At 38.6% G+C, this 23,137-nt stretch overlaps 2 protein-coding genes across 5 annotated transcripts in view; one reads left to right on the top strand and one right to left on the bottom strand.

Moving 5' to 3' along the window:
* LOC109923703 (regulatory factor X-associated protein) overlaps positions 1–23,137 on the top strand; it is a 92,988-nt gene that overhangs the window by 1,927 nt on the left and 67,924 nt on the right. For 2 of the 4 annotated variants that reach the window (XR_007262303.1, XR_007262305.1), the window contains exons 2-3: positions 5,272–5,388; positions 8,869–9,027. Coding sequence is in view for 1 of the 4 variants with exons in the window: in XM_020523749.2 (XP_020379338.2) it covers positions 5,272–5,388; positions 8,869–8,976 (225 nt within the window). In the remaining 3 variants the exon portion in view is untranslated. Of the gene's footprint in view, positions 1–5,271; positions 5,389–8,868; positions 10,596–22,605; positions 22,746–23,137 lie in introns of those variants that run through there. The other 2 variants (XR_007262304.1, XM_020523749.2) reach the window with 2 other exon arrangements.
* smad9 (SMAD family member 9) overlaps positions 16,808–23,137 on the bottom strand; it is a 29,707-nt gene continuing 23,377 nt past the window's right edge. Inside the window, exons 5-7 of the mRNA XM_020523598.2 lie at positions 22,186–22,407; positions 20,682–20,938; positions 16,808–16,951 (exon numbers count right to left, since the gene is read on the bottom strand). Of these exons, the coding sequence (XP_020379187.1) occupies positions 16,808–16,951; positions 20,682–20,938; positions 22,186–22,407 (623 nt within the window). The remainder of the gene's footprint in view (positions 16,952–20,681; positions 20,939–22,185; positions 22,408–23,137) is intronic.

The following is a 23,137-nucleotide window of genomic DNA, read 5'->3' as shown; positions in this document are numbered from 1 at the left end:
TCCTTGAATGTGGAGTTGCAGGCATAGAGGGTAGTGAAGAAGGCTTTGCCATGCTTGCCTTTATTAGTCAGTGCATTGAGTATAGGAGATGGGAAGTCATGTTACGACTATATAGGGTGCCACTTTTGGAATACTGTGTTCAATTCTGGTCTCCCTGCTATAGGAAAGATGTTGTGAAACTTGAAAGGGTTCAGAAAAGATTTACAAGGACATTGCCAGGGTTGGAGGGTTTGAACTGTAGGGAGAGGCTGAATAGGCTGGAGTTATTTTCCGTGGAGCGTTGGAGGTTTATAAAATCATGAGGGCATGGATAGGGTGAATAGCCAAGGTCTTTTTCCCAGGGTAGGGAAGTCCAGAATTACAGGGCATAGGTTTAAGGTGAGAGTGGAAAGATTTAAAAGGGACTTTTCACGTAGAGGGTGGTGCATGTAAGGAATTAGCTGCCAGAGGAGGTGGTGGAGACTGGTAGGATTACAGCATTTAAAAGGTATCTGGATGGGTACATGAATAGGAAGAGTTTAGAGGGATATGGGCCAAATGCTTGCAAATGGGACTAGATTAGTCTAGGATATCAAATTGGCATAAACAAGTTGGATTAAAGGGTCTGTTTCCATACTGTACATTTCTATGACTCTACGTCTACTGGATCTCCTTTGTCTAACTTCCTCAGATTTGTCACACATGACCTTCGTGATGAAGTGTGCTGACTCAGCCCTATTCTACCATGTGGTTCAAAGTACTCCACAATCTTATCCTTAATAATGGACTCTAAAATCTCACCTATGATTGAGGTCAAGTTAACCGGCCTGTATTTTCCTGTCATTTCTGAATGGCATTTCTGAAGAAGGGTCTAGGCCCGAAACGTCAGCCTTCCTGCTCCTCTGATGCTGCTTGGCCTGCTGTGTTCATCCAGCTCTACACCTTGTAATCTCAGATTCTCCAGCATCTGCAGTTCCTACTATCTCTGTATTTTCCTGTCTCTGCTTCCCTTCCTTCTTTATCAAGGGTGTTACATTAGTCATTTTCCAGACTTTTGGAACCCTGCTCCAGTGATTCTTGAAACACCATTATCAATGTCTATCTCCTTCAGAATTTGTCTAGTTCATCTGGTCTGCAGGATTTATCCACCTGCAGACCTTTCAGTTTCTCCAGCACTTTCTCCTTAGTAATGGCCATTACACACACTTCTGCCCTCTGACTGTCTCGATGTTCTGGTATGCTGCTGGTGTCTTTCACAGTGGAAACTGATGCAAAGTACCTATTCAGTTCCTCCACACTTTTTTGTTCCCCATTACTATTTCTCCAGCTCATTTTCCAGCAATCCATTATCTACTCTTGCCTCTCTCTTTTCTATATCTAAGAAAAACTCTTGCAATCTTCTTTTAAATTACTCACTAGCTTACTCTCAATTTTGTCTTCTCCCTCTTTATTGCTTTTTTTATTTATCCTCTGCTGGATTTTAAAGGCTTCCCAATCCTCTGGCTTCCCACGAATCTTCACCATGTTGTACGCTTTTTCTTTTGCTTTGATGCTATCCTTGAGTTCCCTTGTCAGCCATGGTTGCCTCATCTTCCCCATAGCATGTTTCTTCTTCCTTGGGATTAATTTCTGCCTCCCAAATTACTCCCAGAAACTCCTGCCAATGCTGTTTCAACCTCTTCCCTGCTAGGCTAACCTTCCAATCAACTCTGGACAGTTCCTCCCTTATGTCTTTGCAATTAACTTTACTCAATTGTAATGCCATTACATCTTATTCCAGCTTCTCCCTCTCCAGTGAATTCTGTCATATTGTGGTCACTGCCCCCAAAGGTTTCTTTCACCTTAAGCTCCCTGATCACGTCTGTCTCATGACACATCACCAAATTCAGAATTGCATGTTCCCAGTTTACCTGAGTCAGATCTATTCAACCCCGTTGAATTTGGCCTTTCTCCCAATTAATTACTTTTACTCTGAATTGCTCCATTTCTGTTAACTAGCACAAAACTTATGATGTTATGATCACTGTTCCCTGAATGGCCTCCTGCTGACAATTGATTACCTTCCCCACAGTAAGATTGGTTACACTAGAAACATACTGACCTAGAAACTCTCAAACACACGCAAACTCTTTCACCACCATCCTACCCTTTTCACTACTCTCTGTCTATATTAATATAATAACTTGTAACGACTGAAGATGCAGAGAGTGATGGTGGAGGGTTGCTTTTCAGACTGGAGGCCTGTGACAAGCAGTGTGTCACAAGGATTGGTGCTGGGTCCACTGCTTTTTGTTATTTATATAAATGATTTGGATGTGATCATAGGAGGTATGGTTAGTAAGTTTGCAGATGACATCAAAGTTGGTGGTGTCGTGGACAGCCAAGAATGTTACCTCAGAGTACAACGGGACCTTGATCAGATGGGCCGGTGGGCTGAGGAGTGGCAGACGGAGTTTAAATTAGGTAAGTGTGAGGTGGTGCATTTTGGAAAGGCAAATCAGGGCAGGACTTATACACTTGATGATAAGGTCCTGAGGAGTGTTGCTGAACAAAGAGACATTGGAGTGCAGGTTCATAGTTCTTTGAAATAGAGTCATAGGTAGACAGGATAGTTGAAGAAGGTGTTTGGTATGCTTGCCTTTACTGGCCAGTGCATTTAGTGTAGGAGTTGGGAGGTCTCGTTGCGGCTATACAGGACATTAACTAGGCCACTTTTGGAATACTGAATTCAATTCTGGTCTCCCTGCTGTAGGAAGGATGTTGTGAAACTTGAAAAGGTTCAGGAAAGATTTACAAGTATATTGACAGGGTTGGAGGGTTTGAACTATAGGAAGAGGCTGAATAGGTTGAGGCTATTTTCCCTGGAGCGTTGGAGGCTGAGGGATGACCGTGTAGAAGTTTATAAAATCATGAGGGCATAGATAGGGTGATTAGCTAAGGTCTTTCCCCAGGGTAGGGGAGTCCAAAACTAGAGGACATAGATTTAAGCTGAGAGGGGAAAGATTTAAAAGGGACCTAAGGGGTAAAGTTTTCACAGGGAGGGTGGGGAGTGTATGGAATGAGCTGCTGGAGGAAGTGGTGCTGGCACATTTACAGCATTTAAAAGGCATCTGGTTGGGTATGTGAATTGGAAGAGTTTAGAGGGATACGGCCCAAATGCTGGCAGATGGGACTACATTAATTTAGAGTATCTGGTTGGCATGAACGAGTTGGACTGGAGGGTCTGTTTGCACGCTGTGCAGCTCTGTGACTCTACTGAATAATATTTCCATTTCCCTCATTTTCCCAGAACTTTGTTTCTATCTTTCCTACTATTTGGCCTGTAGAGGACAAACAATAATATATAGTACCTCTATTGTTTCTTATTGTTATGATAGCTGAAACTTTAATGGCATCTGACCATAGATTAGCAGATTTGTTGAATTCATTTTCTTGCGATAGTGAGATTTGAACTTGTGATCACTAAACTGTGGCATATTTAAAATAATTTATTGGTTGTGCTGTAAGGTGCCTTCAGACTGCTAATGAAATGTAATATATGATACTGTTTAAATGCAAATGCTTTTCTTTATAATGTTTGCTTTATATCAGCATGTGCTGGAGTACAAATTAAGTTAAATACCACCATCCTTTAATCCTTCCAGCTCAGGCTTGTTGAGTTAGCTGTTGTGCATTAATATCGCCCAATACTCCAGCCTGACCCAAGAGTTGAACTTGGTCAGTGGTTTTGTCAATAGTGATGAGATCTCAATCTCAATAACTTTAAAACAAAAATGCATAAGCATGAATGTAACCTCAAATAATCTCGTGAATAATAATCTTAAATTTCTTTATTTCCAGTCTTAATTTATAGTTATAATTTTTATTTGAAATTTTTTTATTCATTTGTGGGATGTGAGCGTCGCTGGCTGACCAGCATTTATTGCCCGTCTCTAGTTGTCCTTGAGAAGGTGGTGGTGAGCTGCTTTCTTGAACTGCTGCAATCCACCTGCCTGGTTCACCAAAACGTCCACTTTGCCTTGCACCGTACAAAAAAAAGTGTTTGCTGCTTTTCTGAATGCAGTATTTTAATCCAACAATTTTCATGATCACATCTTGAATTGCTTTATTGAATTGATTTTCTTGCCAGCTGCTCAGGCTAGCACTAACTGTGAAGCAAACATTGAATAATTCTCCTTTTTAAGTCAATTCGGGCATCAGATTCCATAGTCAAAATGAGGCCACAGATGTTTGGTGTTATTTATGTTGAAATAATAAACACCTTCAGATAAGGGAAAAAAAACATTGTTCAATACGAACAGCTAAATATTATATCTGAGGTGCATCACTCAGCTGTTTGCTTTGTTTAATTGTTTTCATTGTTTTCCATACCACTGACATGCATTGAACATTATGCATTTGCCTTTTTAGCTGAAACAATAAACCAAGGTATTGTCTGCCATCTGAGGTGAATGTTTAAAAAAATGCCCACAAATCTATTTCAGATAAGAGCAGTAGCATTCTCCTGTGTCCTGACCCTCACCAACATCACTTTAAAGAAGAATCTGCTCATTATTATAATGCTGTTTGAGACCTGTATGGAAACTGGGTGCCCATGCCCTACATTACAAAAGTACTTTAATTATCTGTAAAGTATTTTGGGATATCCCAAAAAGGTGAAAGGTTCTCATAAATTCACATTTGTTATTTATTTACATGGCAATAAACTCACTACAGATATCTTGGTCCAACGATTCTAAGTGCAAGCGTTCAGTTAAGAGCATTAGGTGTTAATGATTGCCATTCATTGTTTCTGGCACTAAAAATTAAAGTGTGGAGCCTCATTCCTTCAAGTTTAATTGTTGGTGATGTTTTAAAAAGTCCTTCCTATCTTAATTTCTCTTCCTACACCAGATTTGGCATTGATTTCATTGATTTCCAACTTGCAGTTCCTTCTTGGTCTTTACGGTGTTAAATTGATTATAGGTGTTTACAGTGCTTGTCTTATTCATTCATATCCCAGATGCCCTCTTCCGGACAGTGTCACATCATTTAATCCCTGCACTTTCAGGAACTTGTAGTGCAAAATATCACTGCTTTGAAGCCATTTCATTTTTTGATATTTTGAGGATTTACATTTTGAAGTGTTTGGAAAAATGAGTTATTTCAGGTTTTGAAGAGATAACAAGATTGATTTCCTTGAAAGAGGTCAGTGAAAGGTCATTATGGGCTGGAACAATGACTAAATGGGATGTTTAGTGGCAGGTGATGTTTTTAATTGTAAAGCACTTATGTGTCCTCATTTCTCCACAGGATGATACAGATGAAAGACCTACATCTGCCAGCAAACAGCGTTTGAGGTGTATGATAGTGCATCAAACGAGCCGTAAAGCCAGCCTCCTTGAGCAAGTTTTAAGCCAAAAGAGATTGGTGAGTGTTTTTGTCAATCCCTTAATTTCACCCATATGTGGGCAGACAGCTAACAGGTATTCTTGTGAAGGTTGCATTTGTTTTATTTATCTGATATAACTGTATCTGCTGTATTTGTTTCCTGTGTGTTGAAGCAATTCTGTGCCGGTTTAATATTCCTATATTTTACACAGCAAGATGGGAATTATTTCATTCTTTTATTTTGAGGAAAATGTATATTGTATTTTGTAAGTGATAAATTCTTGTCATACTACTCTGTTCAAATACGATTCCGTTTTCTGTTTTCACTTTATGGAGATACTATTCAGTACACTCTGTGTATATCACAGTTGCTGATCTAATCTATTATGCTTGGGTGTACCTAGTCTGTAAAGTCCAATCAGTAATAAATGCTTGAAATTGTGAAGTGTTAACACCATAAATTCAAAGTCGAACTGATGCGAACTCCATGGGAAATTCAATATTCTGCAGCTGATGAGGATAGTTGAATTTTTACAAGGATTCTCCTGTTTCTCTGCTGTAACTTTAGCAGTACAGTCTCAGAACCCTTGATAAATGGCTGACTTGTAGATATCCCCTTTTCAACATTAGACTCTTGAATAACCAAATTTAATGGAATGTGTATGCATGGAGTTGGGTGCACAGAAATAGACTAGTGCAACTAATGCCTCTTCAATCTGGGGAAGGTACCAGGATTAAATCAGTCTGATGAGATTCAATCACCTATAAGAAGCATACAGTAAAACTAGATGAAGACTTTAGCATCTTGTTTGATTTTTACTGTATATATCCACCACTCAAGGAAAGTCTTTAGGCTACAGATGGCCCTCTCCAAGGCTGTCAGTCATGGTCAAGTAGTGGAAAAGTCTAGCAACTGGAGTGACCCTCTCTACTGTTCCCCTGGATCTATAGTTGGTTCTTTTGGTGAGTTCAGACATGGATCACAAGAAAATCCATTGAGGTGTGGTCCAGATTCTGGACAGCAAACAGGGTTTCTGGTTAGCTGTTTATTTTGTTCTCATTTCTTCCTCTGAAATTTGTCGAATTAAGGCCAGCTTAGCACCCTAATTCCTGCCAACCTGGTTGGCTGGAATCAATTATCTAGCACAGATAAATATAAAACCTGGAGCCTCCTTCGTCTGCATGACTAAAAATCAATCAGTAAACATAAGTTTTAAAAAAAAAAAAAAATTTGTTGAGCAACTTGGATAATTTGCTTTGGGAATCATTAATTCTACAAATGATGGATTAATTTAATTTATTTGACTATTCAGAAATGAATGAGAGCATAAAGTTTGAAAAAGCAGCTAATTAATTTTAAAATTTCACAAAAATTACTATTATTAATAAGCAACATTTAACTGAGGAATATGAGGGTAATCAGTAGAAACCTGGATTAACAAGAAAAATTTCTTAATGGAGTAAATGTGCCAAAAATTGTGAACCAGTCCTAAGTGATATAAACTTGGAAATAATTTTTCTTACATGTTCATGGGATGTGGGCATCCCTGGCTAGACCAGCATTTATTGCCTAACCCTAATTGCTCTGGACGGGCGCCTTGAATCACTACAGTCCTTGGGATGTGGGAACACTCTCAATGCTGTCAGAATGGGAATTCCATGATCTACAAGTGAGATACTAACCTGGTGAAGATACAGTACAGATCTACTTGTATGTCAAAACAGTGGAAGCGGCATGCAATAGTTGGAACAAGCAATCTCACAACCAATAGATCTAATCTAAGCTTTGCAGATCTGCCGCGTCCAGTTGTGAATAACGGTGGATAATTAAGGAAGCGACTCTGCAAGTATCTGCATCCACATTAATAGGGAGCCCAGTGCCTCAACGCAAAAGACAAGGCTTGGAGCATTTGTATCCATCTTCAGCCAGAAGTGCTGATTCAGTGATCAGTCTCGACCTCCTCTTGTAGTCTTCAGCCAGTTCGTTTCAATCATGTGATTTGAAGAAATGGCTGAAGGCACTGTATACTGCAAAGGTTATGGGCCTGGCAAAAGTGCTGAAGACTTGTGCTGCAAAACAGCCTGTGCCTCAAGCTAATCTGTTCCAGTACAGCGACCTACGGAGCCCTACAAGATTGAAGTCAATGGGAATCAGGGGGGCAAGCTCTCCACTAGTTGAAATTTGTACCTAGTTTATACGCTTGTTTAAAGGAAAAGCCCAGCAAATACAGACTGTTTTACCTTTATGATGTAAATGCTTTCAGAAATGATAATCTGGAACAAAATTGTCACTTAACTAAAAGTCAGATCCATATGCATAAATATGAGCTGATAAGTGGCGAGTAACATTCATGCCACACAAGTACCAGGCAATGTCCATCTCCAGTGAGAAATGTTGCAGCAGTGTATCTCATTTACATGTTGCACTGTGACAACTTATCAAGGCTCTTCTGACAGCGTCTTCCAATCCTGTGAGCTCTACCACCTGGAAGGACAAGGACAGCAGATGCATGGGAACACTGCCACCGCCTGCAAATTCCCTCCAAGCATCCTGATGTGGAAGTATTCTCGTATTCCTTTACTGTGAATGAGTCGAAATCCTGGCACTCCTTAACAGCACTGCCAGTGAACCTCCACCACAGGGATTGCAATGATTCAAGAAGGCAGCTCATCAACTCCTTCGGGGAATGGCAATAAATGGTGGCCTAGTCAGCAGTACCCACATAACGTGAATGAATAAAATGAAAAACCTCTTGATTAGATGTTCATTCCTGATGTGCAAGTCTGACTGGGAACAGAAGACTGTTACTATGCTGTGATATCCATTCTAATGCACACATTCTAATGGGAGGATAACTGCATGAAATCTGCGGTTTTAATTATACAGGTTGCACTCTTGTTCTGAAGCTCACTCTGAAAGGATTTGGACACCTTGGCTTATTTTGATACTTGCCTTTTGTGGTGGTGTTACAGTGCTATAAAATAATGTGGCAGATTTGTGTAAGGCACGGAAAGCTACACTATTCTATTGAACTGAATGGCCTGTGCTGCTAAGTTTTTAAAATGTTGTGCACATTACTGGACCAAAAATACTGTTCTTAATGTTTTGAATAGTTCCTCCATGTAGTTTGTTTTAAGGGTGCAATTTGCCATAATAATCAATCAGCTAGTAAAGAAATGGAAATGTCACAACTTATGCATGTTTGTAGACTGGGTCCCAGCATTGTTTTGATTTTTTTTAACAAAAAGTAATTTTGCTTTCAGAAAGTTTGAAGAGTTCAATCAGAAATGTGGCTGTAATACTAACATTTATTTTCCAATCGTGCTGTTCAAGCTTAGCTTTCTGTTGTGATCATGGTAGGGCTGAATTTGGCTTTTGATGTGAAATATTGGATGAGAAGTTTGCAGTACAACAACTCTACTTAGATTTTTAAAAATCCGTAATAGAGTACAAAAAAACTATTACTGCAACAGTATTTGATATTTTTTGATGAGTAATGTAATTACATTTATTTTTAGTCATTATTGAGAAGTCCAGAAGTTGTCCAGTTTCTACAACAGCAGCAACGATTACTGAGCAACAAGGCCCTTGCTCAAAGGCAGCAGTTTCCAGAATCACCAATGTGATGCTTTCTTTGCAAATAGGATGCACAGGAGGATGATGCTGGTGAAACTTCTGTAAGTCACTTGTGAAAGTTTTCATATTTCAGCGGTTTTACTTCATTACTATGAGAACAATGTTTTCTAACACAGTTTTGAAAAAGAATGTTCTGAACTAAGTGAGATGATTGTGATATTGCCACATGAAAGTCTGGATTTTTTTTGTGTTAAAAGTACTGTACATATTTCCAAAACTTGGATATTTTGAAAATTCCTGACTGGTAATTTGAACCTGAATTAAGATGAGGTTGAGGGATGATGGTATAAAATGGAGCAGTTTACTATTACAGGACCTAGTATTGTCACTGGATATTTTCAAAGTGGATAGAGTGGCTGAGTGTAAAATAAAGCTCTGTTGCCCCTGTACCATCAATGTAAACAAAAACTGTTGCTTTCATAATGCTGTATATGAAGTCATCTGAGGTAGAAAATGTAGTGGATCCTGAGCAAGCAAAAATGAGAAGAGTTGGATTAGCAAGTAGATTTTAAAAGGTCTATTTAAAAGAAGAGTGGTTATTTGGCTTCTGAAAATAGAATAGTGTGGAAGAATGTTGGGATTTCAAGAATACTTTTATTGGTTGATACTGCATATTGGAAAGCACTTGGGTTACAGGAAGCCAGTAGAGTTTGTAACAATATGTCATGCATTGTTACAGAAAAGCACTGACTTTTTTTTATCTTAAAGCAAATTGCAAAATCTGAGCTGATTTCTGCTGTGTCAAAGCTCATTCAGAACTTAAGGTTTGAACTGTGCATTTTTTAAATATTTGTTCAAGGGAACGTGGGCATTGCTGGCTAGGCCAAAAATTCTTGCAAACTGTTATTGCCCTGAAGATAGTGATGAATTGCTATCTTAAACTACTTAGTCCTTGATGTGTAGGAAGTACTGTTAGGAAATGAATTCTAAAATTTTGACCCAGCACCAGTGAAGGAATGACAATATAGTTTGAAGTCAGGATGGTGAGTGGCTTAGAGGGGAGTGTCCATGTGGTGGTATTCCTCTGTACCTGTTCTTGTCCTTATGGGTGGTAGAGATTGTGGATGCTGTCATCTTGCAAATCCTGCCAATTCTTAAAATCAAGGAGATTTTCATCCACTCCAGACTCTTAAATTAACAAGGCTAAAGTTGGCCGCAGGCACGATATGATTAATCACAATGCAGAAATTCCTAGTAGAAACAGGAATAAAATTTTTCTTCATCTTCCTCACAATTTTTCAATAGGTTCTTCCTCTTTTACATTCACATAGCCAGTCTTCTGTTGTGATAAATAAATAATTATGGCATCCATATTGAATACAAATGCTGTTTTATAGAAGCAAGCATGATTTTTAATTCCCAGATGCTTTTCAGGTATGAAACACTGCAGTAAACTGTTACATTCATTCAGTTTGAAATTGGATATGATTAGGAAAGAGAACCTTTGAATTTCTAGAAATGTATGTTTACTAGATTATTAAATGTATTAAATAACTTCAGACGTGATTTTTGTTGGATATCTAAAAGGTGAATTTTACTTACAATGTATTAAACCTGGTATTTGACCAAATTTTGTAATATTGATTTTCAAATAAAGTATGGATATGTAGCTTCTTATGTCTGGTTCCTTTATTAACTTCAAAGAAATAGATTCTGTCAATTTAATACTAGCCTCTGGTTGTGTTGATGAGAAACTCTGTTGTTAATCTGTGATTCTTGATTTGTACTCCAGCCAGAGAAGTCACGGAAGAATCATTGTTCTGTAGACCTTAAGGCAGTCTATGTGATTAGCATAAAAATTTAAACACATTAGAATGGATTTAGAGGACATCATTATGCCATTTATACACAGTAAGACATAGGCACAATGTTTCTTCACTGGAGTCCAATCACCTCCCCAGTCCCAACACACACACACACTTCTTGTACAACAGGATATCACTGTTGATGAGAGCTAGAGGCCTTCTAGTTATATCCCTACGTTGTTACTTGAGAGAGTACCTTGGATGCAATCATCAATCTCAATACTGTCTTAAGATATGGATCTTGATAGGATTTAGCAGTGGAAAATTGTGACATTGTTTTATTCCCTCTCTAACCACCATCATTTGTAATGTCCTGATACAGTATCTGAATATCGTAAATTAATTTGCCAAACCTGGGAATTTTCAGGTCTGTACAAATTGGTAACATGCCAAACTTAACTGCCTAATAATGGGATCAATTTATTTAGAGAATATTGGAAACAATTGTTTTGAACAACTAAAATAAAACAAAGAACTTCGGATGCTGGAGACCTGAAACTAAAACAGAAATTGCTGGATAACTCAGCAGGTCTGGCAGCATCAATTGGGGAAAAAAGCAGAGTTAACGTTTTGCATCTGGTGTCTTTTCATAAGAACTTCTGTTATACATATTCTCATCCATACATCAGCTCCTGTTAAACATTCTTCGAGAACAGGGTACTAAAGTGTTCAGGAGCTGATTTATTCTGCATCTGAGGAATTGTAGCCATTTGCTGATTACATCCAACAGTAATACTGACACAAGGTGATCCTCAATGTTCATGATACTACTTTTGTCAAAACTCTCAGAGAGCAGATTTTTTTTGAGGAAGATCAGTTCATCAAATAGCCTTCCTGTCTGGACTAGCAATTTCTGTAAACTTAGAAACAGTCTGATTTCCTAACACATTCAATGAGGCTTCCAAAAAAAAACAATAGCACCCTTAGCTACTATTTTATATAGCAGTTTCACAGTTGTAAGATTAACTCCACTTTAACACCTAAATACCTGTTGTGATTACATATTTTAATGGCCACATCATGAATCTTCACAGGAAATGTAATTGACTGGCTTCTTCCTGAAGTCTACAACTAGTTCTTTTGTTTTACTTGTGTTTAGTTTGAGAAAATTCTCCATCTCCATCACATTCCTATAGTTATCAGAAATAAAGACCCACAAGTACTGTAATATCAGCAAAGTTCAAGCTCAGTCTACTATCATACTCTATGGAGTATAAGAGAATGAAAAGTAACAATGACAGTACACAGTGTTGAGGAACAAAAATAAAGTTGCTGGAGAAGCTCAGCAGGTCTGGCAGCATCTGTGAAGGAAAAAACAGAGTTAATGTTTTGGGTCCGGTGACCCTTCCTCAGTTGAGGAGATTCAGTGATTGTTAAAATAGGAATTGCATAAATCCTCAAAACAAACATCTGTTGATTTTATTGTGAAATACGCTCTGATGCAAGTAGGAGAATAGGATTAATACTAAGGTTTGCCAATTTCCCAATAGCTTAAATGGTTGCATGGTCTTAAAAGAAGCTGAAGAGAAATAAACAAATGTAGTGTGAGCATAATTGCTTAATTTATTAATTTACTGTTAGATCAGGTAGACCATCATCCATTGACTTATGGGGTTGGCCAGCCGACCAGCACCTTCGTTATGAATCTTTCTGCTTATTTGATCTGCATCCTATATTTTCTGTGGTTTCACTGTCTTAAATTGCTTCACCTCTTTCCAATTGTTGATAACGAGAAACTTCTAGTTCCCTAAATGAAGACAGCTGAAATATCACTTTCACTATTTGCAGTCTTTCCTTTGCTAATCCATGTGTTCCAAGTGCACTTATCCATGACAGTATTGGTTGAATGACCATCACTCTTATTGAAAATTAAGTCTTAGGATGTCCTCCATCGTGTGGTGTGGCACTGTTAATGTGCTTGACCTATTCTGAAGCGATCTAGTTTAGCAGCTCAAAAGTAGTTATCCAAGAGGTACTATGGTCCATCAGCAGAATGGTATTCACCAAATATTTGTAACTTCTTGGTCACACTATACCTCATGACCCTTATGAACAAGCCAGAGGACCACCTTGGTTCAATAAGGAGTGTCAGGAGGCAAGGAAGGAACAGCATTAGACATACATCAACACGAACTGCTAATCTGGTGAAGTCATGACACAGAATTACTGTGTGTAGAAGAGCAGAAGCAGTAAGCAGAAGCAATAAGAATGTGGCAGATCTGATTTTAACTTAAATTCTTGCATAACCCTGATAATTTTTCATTCCCTTGGTAATCATGAATCTATCTACTTCTGTCTTCAGAATATTTAAAAATTCTGCATTCACTGCCTTTTGACGAAGGGAGTTCTAATGATTCTCATTCCTCAGAAAAAATATTTCCTCATCTCTGTCTTAAATGGGCGACCCCTTAGTTTTAAACTATGACCCCTAGTTCTAGATTCTCCCACAAGTGGACAAAGCATCCTTTCAACATTCACCTGGTTAGGTCCTCTCAGGATCTTGCATATAATTAAGTCACCTCTAACTCTTCAGAAGTTCCAGCAGATGCAGGCCTAGCCTGTGTAGCCTTTTCACATAAGGCAATCCACTCATTCCAGGTATTAGTCTAGTAAATTGTCTCCAAACGGCTTCCAACGTATTAACATCCATCCATAAGTACAGTGACCAGTACTGTTCACAGTATTCCAGATGTGGTTTTATCAATGCCTGAAGCATAACCTCCCAAATCTTGCATTTAATTCCACTCGCAATAAGAAAAACATTATTAGCTGTCCTGATTACTTGCTGTACCTGCATGCTAACCTACAATTCATGCACTAAGACATTTATCTATTCCTACTCTTTGCTTCCTATTAGCCAGCCAATCTTCTATCCATGCCAATATTACCGAAATACCACGAGCTTTTATTTTCTGCAATAACCTTCCATTTGGTACTTTATCAAATGCCTTCTGGAAATCTATGTACAATACATTCACTGGTTCCCCTTTATTTACTTCAGAGACCTCCGATAAATTAGTTAAACATGATTTCTGCTTGACAAAACCCCTTTTCCTGATTACTTTGAACTTATTCAAATGCTGTATTATGCCTTTAACAAAAAGTCTAACAATTTCCCTATGATGGATGTTAAGCTAACTGGCTTGTAGCTTCCTGCTTTCTGCCTCCCTCCCTTTTAGAAAATAGCTAATGTTTATTCAAATCTAAACAAACCTTCCCCAAGTCTAACCAGTTTGGAAAATTAAAGCCAATGTGTCATCTCACTAGCTATTTCTTTTAAGACCTCAGGATGCAAAACTCAGGACCTGGGGATTTGTCAACTCTCATTTCCAACAATTTACTAATTTTCTTGTGTTCCTTCCTCCCTTTCAATTCCTGATTTACAGCTATTTCTGGGATGTTGCTTGTGTTCTTTCTGATGAAATCCCACAGAAAATATCTGTTCAATTCATCTGCCATCTCTATATCTTCCATTTCTAATTCCCACACTCCTTTCCTATAGGACTACGACTTATGTTGATAACTCTTTCCCTTTTTATAATATCTGGAAAAACGTTTTCTTCTTTATACTTTTGGCTAACTTTCTCTCGTATTCCACTTTTCCCCTCCTTGTTAATCTTTTAGTCATTCTTTGCTGTTTTTATATTCTACTTAATCTCTGGTCTGCCATCTATCTTTGCACAATTATATCTCTCTTCTTTGCGTTTGATACTATCTTTGACTTTTTTGTTAACCACGGATAGCTTGTCCATTCCTTAGAGCTTGTCTTATTTGTTGGAATGTTTGCTTTGTGCTTTTTGGAATATTCTGTTAAATGTTTGCTACTGCAACTCTATTAACCTATCCCTTAACCTAAATTGCTAGTTCATTTTTGCTAGCTCCACTTTCATGCCCTTAATTGCCCCTTAAACTGTATGTAACATTCAGTCATATTATGGTCACTGCTACGAAGGACAATTTTATTGTGAGGTCAGTAATTGATCCTATCTCGTTGGTTAAACAAAGTCTATTATAACCTGCTGTCTGATTGGTGTCAAACGAACTGGTCTAAGAAATTGTCTCAAAAATATTCAATGAATTCCTCATCAAGATTACTGCTTTCCGTCTGACATTTCCAGTCTACATGTGGATTACACACCTCCCGTAAGTAACTGCTTACCTTTGGCATTCTTCATATCTACCCAGGCTGTTTCTATATCCTGGTTTTCTGAATTTAGGGCATCCCTTTCTCTTGTGTTATTGACGTCACATTTCCCCCACAAAAGTACCAAACAATTACCACTTCCAAAAAGAGAACCTTACTATTTCCCCTTGAAGTTCAAAATATTATCATTGCTGAAACCCCCACTTTCAACAGCCTGGAGATTATTATTTACCAGAAGCTTAACTAGATCAGCTATATAAATTCAATGAGCAGGTCAGCGTCTGAGAATTCCATGGTAACTCATCTGACTATCTGCAAGGCATAAATCAGGAATGCGATGGAATATTTCCCACTAATTTGTCTTGGCAAATGGAATACCAACAAGAAGCTCAATATCTTACAGAACAAAGTCATCTACTTGACTGGCATCTTATTTACCACCTTAAACATTGACTCCCTCAATCACCAGTATAGAGTGTAGCAGCATGTACCATTTAACACTCAACATGTGCACTGCAGGAAGTCCAAGGCACCTTCAATAGCACTTTCCAAGCTCCTTACCTCGACTAACCAGAAGGATAAGGTCAATAAATGCATGGGGACACCACCATCTAAAAGTTCACCTCCAAGTCATATGCCACTGACTTGGAATTATACTATTTTTTAAACTATGGCTGGTTCAAAACCCTGGAACGTCCTTCCTTCATTGGTTAGAGCATTGAGTACAGGAGTTGGGATGTCATGTTACAGCTGTACAAAACATTGGGAAGACCACATTTGGAGTACTGCATCACCCTGCTTTTGGAAGAATGTTAGTAAACTGGAAAGAGTACAACAAACATTAACAAGGATGTTACCAAGACAAGAAGGTTTGAGTTATAAGGACAGGATGGATAGGCTAGGACTTTTTCCCTGAAGAGTAGGAGGGATGACTTTATAGATGTTTTTAAAATCATGAGGGGTGTAGATAAGGTGAATAGCTAAGATCTTTTCCCCTGGGTAGGGGAGTTCAAAACTAGAGGACAGTTTTAAGGTGAGACGGGAAAAATTTAAAGGGACGTGGGGGCAACTTTTTCACGTAGATGGTGGTACGTTTATGGAATAAGTTGCCAGGGAATGGTGGAAGAGAGTACAATTACAACATTTAAAGCATTTGGACAGGTTCATGGATAGGAAAGGTTTAGAGGGATACGGGCCAAATGAAGGCAAATGGGACCTAGTCCGGTTTAGGAAACCTGGTGGGCATGATTGAGTTGGGCCAAAAGGCTTGTTTCTGTGCTGAATTACTCAATTACTCTAAATAGATCCAATATATATTTGTCGTGTGGAATTTTAAACTTAAAAGTGCAGGTTTAAATTGTTAGATTAAGTTGCTATAAAATACAAGATTATATTTTAAAAACATCAGATTGGTACTTCAAGTTGTTACATCATTTAATATTTAAGTCTAATTCATTCAGAATTCCCTATTTTTTCATTGCAACCTTTAATAAATATATGAACACATGAGTACCCACCATCTGCATTTTGTTTTCCTTTCTTAGGTGTTTCTAACAAGGTTAAGAAATCGTATGTGCGTTTAAAAGTACCCTGAGGAATAGTTGTAATCACCAACAATAAGTTAAAGCAGCTCTTGACTTGCCAAGGTCAACTAATTTAACTGAAGGTTGCTTGTATTTCACATAGAAATTTGCTACACCTTAATTGACAGAACACTGTATGAGATATGAGGATTAATAAGCCAAATGTAACATGCAATAATTAAAAATAAATGGCACATATAAAACTAGGAAATGCTCATATACATTGCATGCATTCGTTCTAACTGTTGCCAATTTTATTTTGCGATAAGGCAGATGATATACAGTTATATTAAGAGACTGAAGATATGGGATTGTGAGGTGAGCCCATCTGTGTTAGAACTTTATCCAGCCACTGTAAGGGACCATGCAGATGAACCTCTATCCAGCAGGGAGTGCTTGTAACGTCTTGACGATGGTACTCTGCTCCCCAGCCCTGAAATGATTAAAAAAAAAGTCAGTTTTATATGTGCAGATTTCCTTTTGTGTTTTATTTATCTAAAATGCATTTTCATAACATTTAGTTACTATCTTTTATGAGGTTCCTGAAAATGGTTCTCCAAAAGCAGTCCAATAGAAGCGTGGAGATTGATTCACATGGGGAATCACTGGGAAATGACTGACCTTCAATTCCATGAATTCAACATGTGGGCAGTCTTAAGTGCCAGCTTATGTTAAATGCTCTATTACTAATTCACAAATGATATAACATGACCATAGAATTATAGAGTCATACAGCATGAAAACAGAACCTTAGGTCCAACTCGTCTGCACTGACCAGGTATCCTAAACTGAACTAGTCCCATTTGCCAGCATTTGGCCCATATCCCCCTAAACCCTTCATATTCTTGTACCCATCCAGATACCTTTTAAATGTTGTAATTGTACCAGCCTCCACCACTTCGTCTGGCAGCTCATTCCATACACACCACTCTCTGTGTGAAAAAGTTACCACTCAGGTCCCTTTTAAATCTTTCCCCTTTCACCTTAAACCTATGCCATTTAGTTTTGGATATCCCCTACCCTGGGAAAAAGACCTTGACTATTCACCCTATCCATGCCCCTCCTGATTTTAAAAACCTCTATAGGGTCACCCCTCAGCCTCTGATGTTCCAGGGAGAAAAGCCCCAGCCTATTCACCTCTCACTATACCTCAAACCTTCTAATCCCAGCAATACTTTTGTAAATATTTCCTGAACTCTTTCAAGTTTAACAACATCTTTCTTATAGCAGGGAGACCAGAATTGAATGCAGTATTCCAAAAGTGGCCCAACCAATGCCCTGTACAGCTGCAACATGACCTCCCAACTGCTATACTCAATGCACTGACCAATATAGGCAAGCCTAACAAACTACTTCTTCACCACCCTGTCCACCTGTGACTCCACTTTCAAGGAACTATGCACCTACGCCCCAAGGTTTCTTTGTTTGGCAACACTCCCCAGGGCCCTAAATCAACTATATATGTCCTGCCCTGGTTTGCCTTACCAAAATGCAACATCTCACACCTTAACCATTACCTTTATTCATTCATGGGATGAGGGCATCACTGACTAGGTCAGCATTTATTGCCCAGAGGGCAGTTCAGAGTCAACCACATTACTGTGGGTCTGGAGTCACGTGTAGGCCACACCAGGTAAGGATGGCAGTTTCCTTTCCTAAAGGGCATTAGTGAACCAAATGGGTTTTTCCTGACAATTGGCAATGGATTCATCGTCATCATTAGATTCTTAATTCCAGATATTTATTGAATTCAAATTCCACCATCTGCCGTGGCAGGTCCCCAGAACGTTATCTGGGTCTCAGGATTAACAGTCTAGCAATAATACCACGAGGCCATTGCCTCCCCAACGCAATTAGTATTAGTACAAAGCAATTAGTATTGCTTTGTAGTGTTGTGGCCAATTGTGATCTGCATGTTTAAAGATTGCTGCTGCTATTGGTAGATATTTGAGTATAGCATTGTAAGCCATACTAGTCATTGACCACTTTCTCTGCAGCTTGTCTAGGCATAATCACTTAGTTCTGTTCTACTTACTCATGTCAAGTTACTTTCAGAAATAACCTCTGATGTTTTTCCTTGGTGTCTACACTGAATGATTTAGCCCTCGATGATTTCAGCTTCTATCTCAATTCATCTCAACTCAATCTGTGTTCACTGCCCTCCATAACGTCTATCTAACTTTATAAACTTGTTGATCCATATTCGGGGCCACTGCTTCGATTTTGCCATTTCATGTATATTCCATTCATATTAATCAATGACAAAATCAAATCTGACGTATACAACCAGGAGGCTGGAAGAACACAGCAAACCAGGCAGTCCTGAAGAAGGGTAACATCCGAAACATTGACTTTTCCTTTCCTCCAGATGCTGCTGGGCTTGCTGTGTTCTTCCAGCCTCCTGTTTGTCTATCTTGGATTCAGCAGCTAACAAAACCAAGTCTGATCCCTTCCTTGAATTTCACTGTGCCCCCTAACCCCCCTCTCCCACCCTCTGGATGGCAGGATCCCATTGCATCCCCCTGCAACACGATCCTTCCTCAACTCACATACATTGGCACTTTCAAACTTCTAGCTGTCTAGCCTTTCCCCTCTGTTTCTCACAGCTGCAGCCACCTATCTGCTCCATCATGTTCTTTTCTCTACTGTTGATGCCTCACTCCCAGTAAAACCATTATATTCTCCAACTCTGCTTGTGCCTGATAAAACAAGTATCTACATTCTCTTGACCATGCAATGCAGGTTAGAATTTCTATGGCATGCAATTTGTTAAGCCCAAGATTTGGCTTGATCATAAAGCAGCATCCACATGAGCTCATTTTTGATAGAACTGCTCAATATTTATGGAATCATGGAATCCCTACAGTGCAGATAGAGGCCATTCAACCCATTCCACGCCGACCCTCCTAACAACATCCCACTTTTTCCCCATAACCCCTCATTTACCATGGCTAATCCACTTAGCCTGCACATCCCTGAACACTATGGAGCAGTTTAGCATTGCCAATCCACCTAACCTACAAATCTTTGGACCTTGGGAGAAAACTGCAGCATATGGCTGAAACCCACGCAGACATGGGGAGACCATGTAAACTCCACACAGTCACCCAAGGCTGGAATCGGACTTGGGTCCATGGTGCTGTGAGGCAGCAGTGTCACTGTGCCACCCATGCAAAGGCAATTTTTGTTTCTTCCTTAATTCCTCTTCCTTACCTTCTCGAGCCTCACCTCCATTGATAAAAGAAACAAGTTAATGGCCTTCTTAGTCTCAATCTTAGTGACAATTTGTTCAGCTGCCTGTGCCAGAAAGGTTCCTCTTCTACCCCATCCTCAATCGCTCTGTAGTTTGTCTTCTGTCTTGCCTCAAGCTCGTGTTCTCTGTGAGATCCATCTCCTCCTTGTTCAACTTGTTGATCCTCATAATCCTAACTAAATCCTCGCTGACAAACCAACTTTGCTACCTGGATCCAATTTAAAGGATTCAGCACCTTCCACAAATATATTCCACTTTGCTGCTGGCTCTATGTTCAAATTCAGGTTGAAGTATGACTGCCGGCCAGTTTACTCCTCCCCTACCACTTCAGCAGCCTCATTGGCAACAGTCAAAATGATGGACTGAAAACGGATGTTGCTTCAGGCATTCAGCCATTGGTTTGTTTGGGGTGGGGCTGAGTTTGGGTTGTTTATGGGTGAAATCCAAAAATCTACTCTCCTATTAGTTTGGTTTATTAAAATAAGCTATTGTTAAGGTCTAAAAGACGTAGTGGCCTAAAGTACACAGCAACCCCTGAATAAGGATTAAGAAGTTATATACAAGTTTACATTTTACATAATTAATAGTTCTAATCCACCATTCAGCTTCTATTCCCCAAGCGTGCTAAACAATGACTAAATACTTATCTTATTAAAATAATAGACCTGGCAGTGAGCAAAAGTTAAAATCCACAAAACAGATTAAATACCACTAATTGTTACTTATAGCTATAATTTCTGAAAATTAAACTAAATAGCATCAATGGAAAATCTTTTTTTGTAGCGTGAATTCCATAGTGTATTAACAGTAGTAGAATATGCCTTTAATAACATGAACTTTTTGGGTATTGGATATCATCAACTATACATAATAAAAAACCATTGCTCTAAAATAACAATTACGTACTTACTTTCACAAAGCTCATGCGAATTGTGCACATTTTTGTCAATTCATAGACCACCTCAAATCCATGATTCACAGATTGTGCTAGGAGCTGGGCAAAGAGCTGGTTATTGAATATCTTGAGGCTACAACCACTGGGAATCTTGCAAACGGTAGTTGGATGAAAGCCATGTTGATAGTTGCAGTTGCGACTCTGGACAAAGATACTGCTTTCACTCAAGCATTCAGCGTAAACCTCACCACCAACATAATACAGATGAACACCTGGAAGATTTTTTCAAAGTATTTATTACGTCTGTTTGCCTAAGAATCTTTCTCTCAAAAATGAGTACTATGAAAACTCCAAAAGGAATTTTTTTTACTAAATATGATTTATTTTAAGAATGTACAGCTTCAGTTACCTAGCTTTTTGAACTTAGAGGCAATCCAGGAACACGATTCAAAAACTCTAATAATGAGCCTATTGATGACTTTTCCCTCATCATCTGCTCTTACACATACACTGTGTCAGAAAGCAGAAGTAGCAACTCCCACTCTATTCCAGAGGCTGAATTACATCTGGTAGAGTATTGTCACTAAAAAGCCTGCAATAATTCAGGAAGAACACCTACCGCCATCTTTTCAGGACAACTCGGGATTTGAAATGAATGCATTAGTTGCAATTAATGATGCAAACAAAAATTGAACATGGAAAAATGTACCTTTAATTTTAAAGGCCAAATGAAATAGCTCTACTTTTAATCTTCACTTGAGATGTCTCAACCTATATATGATATCCACTGATTGCCAATGTATGAATGCACTATACCATTTGGTTGTCCCACTATATTTGCAATTCTGCAGTTAACCCTGAGAACAAATATCATCTGAGAATCCAAACCCTTAATCAAAAGTTTATTTTACAGTGAATTTATGCAGTTCTGTTTTATATTTCTAGTAAACTATATGGTGGAAACTAAAGTTTAAACTGAACTGCCTGTTCAGGTGAATGTTAGAAATTCAATGGATTTATTTGAGGAAGAATAGTGAATTCTCCCAGTGTGTTTCCTCAATCACCACTACCAAGCACATTCATGTCATTGTTGTTTGTGAGGAGGAGATTTTTGTATAATGGAAGCCATATCCACTTCCATAGTAACAGTCATTGCAATTTAAAGTAATTCAATTTATGTGATGTGCATTGGTACAGCCTGAGACACTGAGGCTTGTAACTGCATAGTTAAGTGTGCTGCATTCTTGTGTGTTATCCAGGGCACACACTGCCAGACTAGTTATTATGATTTTTGGATGGTAATCCCTTAGCACTGTCTTTCACAACATGTCCGCATTTCTCAACCCTTTTTTACACTTTTCCTGACAGATAAGTTCCTGATTCCATCAAGTTGGTTTCAGAAGAGTGACGTACATTTCTGAGGAGATTTGAAGGGAAAAATCTAAAAAAACTAAGAAAATTCTAGGTTTAACAACGCATAGCCTTTTGAAGAGAAAAAGCGTTTATTTATGGACCTGACCTTTTCCAATGTGCCGCCTGGTGTTTTCAATTGTAGAATTTCGATTTACATTTGACAGCAGCCCAAGGCAGAACCTGTTCTTATTATTGGAGGGATCTGTAAATCCATCAACCAGTAAGCTTGTTGCTGATGCATGGAAAGCCTCTCCAACTCTATTGTTTAGTTCATAATAAACGATAGAGCACCAGTGATCTGGCTCTTCATAGCAGACAGGCTGTAAATCTGAAAGGAAATCAACTGACAGGGTTTGACACATTTCTAGGCACATCTCATCTGTACTTACCAACATTACAATAACAAAAAATAGTACTAAAAAAAATTCTTTACCTTTGAGTATAAATTAGTGTGGTAGCTACAGGCATTTGTAATTTGTAATTTTCGTTCAGTCAGGTTTATATTGTTATTCAAATAATTTGGCAGGATTTTGCTGTTGTTTCTAACCCTGGAGGCTATTGACCCCAGTGGAAAATCGATAGAAGTCCAGAAGAACTTATCAGGCGGAAGGTAAGAACTGATGCTATAGGGGGCACATATTTATATGAGTAGAAGATTGGTTGACTAATAGGAAGCAGAGAATAGGTCATTTTTGGGTCAGCAGGATGTAAATAGGTAGTATAGTGCAGGGATCAGTATTGTGGTCTCAACTTGTTATTATTTACATTAATGACTTGGATGAAGAGGCCGAATGCACGGTTGTTAAATTTGCTGATGATAAAAGGACAGGTAGGAAAGTATGTTGTAAAGAGGACATGAAGACTCTTCAAAAGAATATAGATAAGTCAGGGGCAAAAAAAAAAGCAAATGAAGTATAATATGGGAAAAAGTGAACTTGTTCTCTTTCGCAGGAAGAATTGAAAAGCAGTATGTTTTTTTTAAAGTAGGTAGATCGCAGAACTCAGAGATACAGAGGGATCTGGTGGTCCAGTACACAAATCACACAACGTTAGTGTGC

This window comes from Rhincodon typus, chromosome 6 (genome assembly GCF_021869965.1).
Source record: "Rhincodon typus isolate 14 chromosome 6, sRhiTyp1.1, whole genome shotgun sequence".
Lineage (NCBI taxonomy): Eukaryota > Metazoa > Chordata > Chondrichthyes > Orectolobiformes > Rhincodontidae > Rhincodon > Rhincodon typus.
The sequence above is the reverse complement of the archived record's forward strand: the minus strand, read 5'-3'. Positions and strand labels throughout refer to the sequence as shown.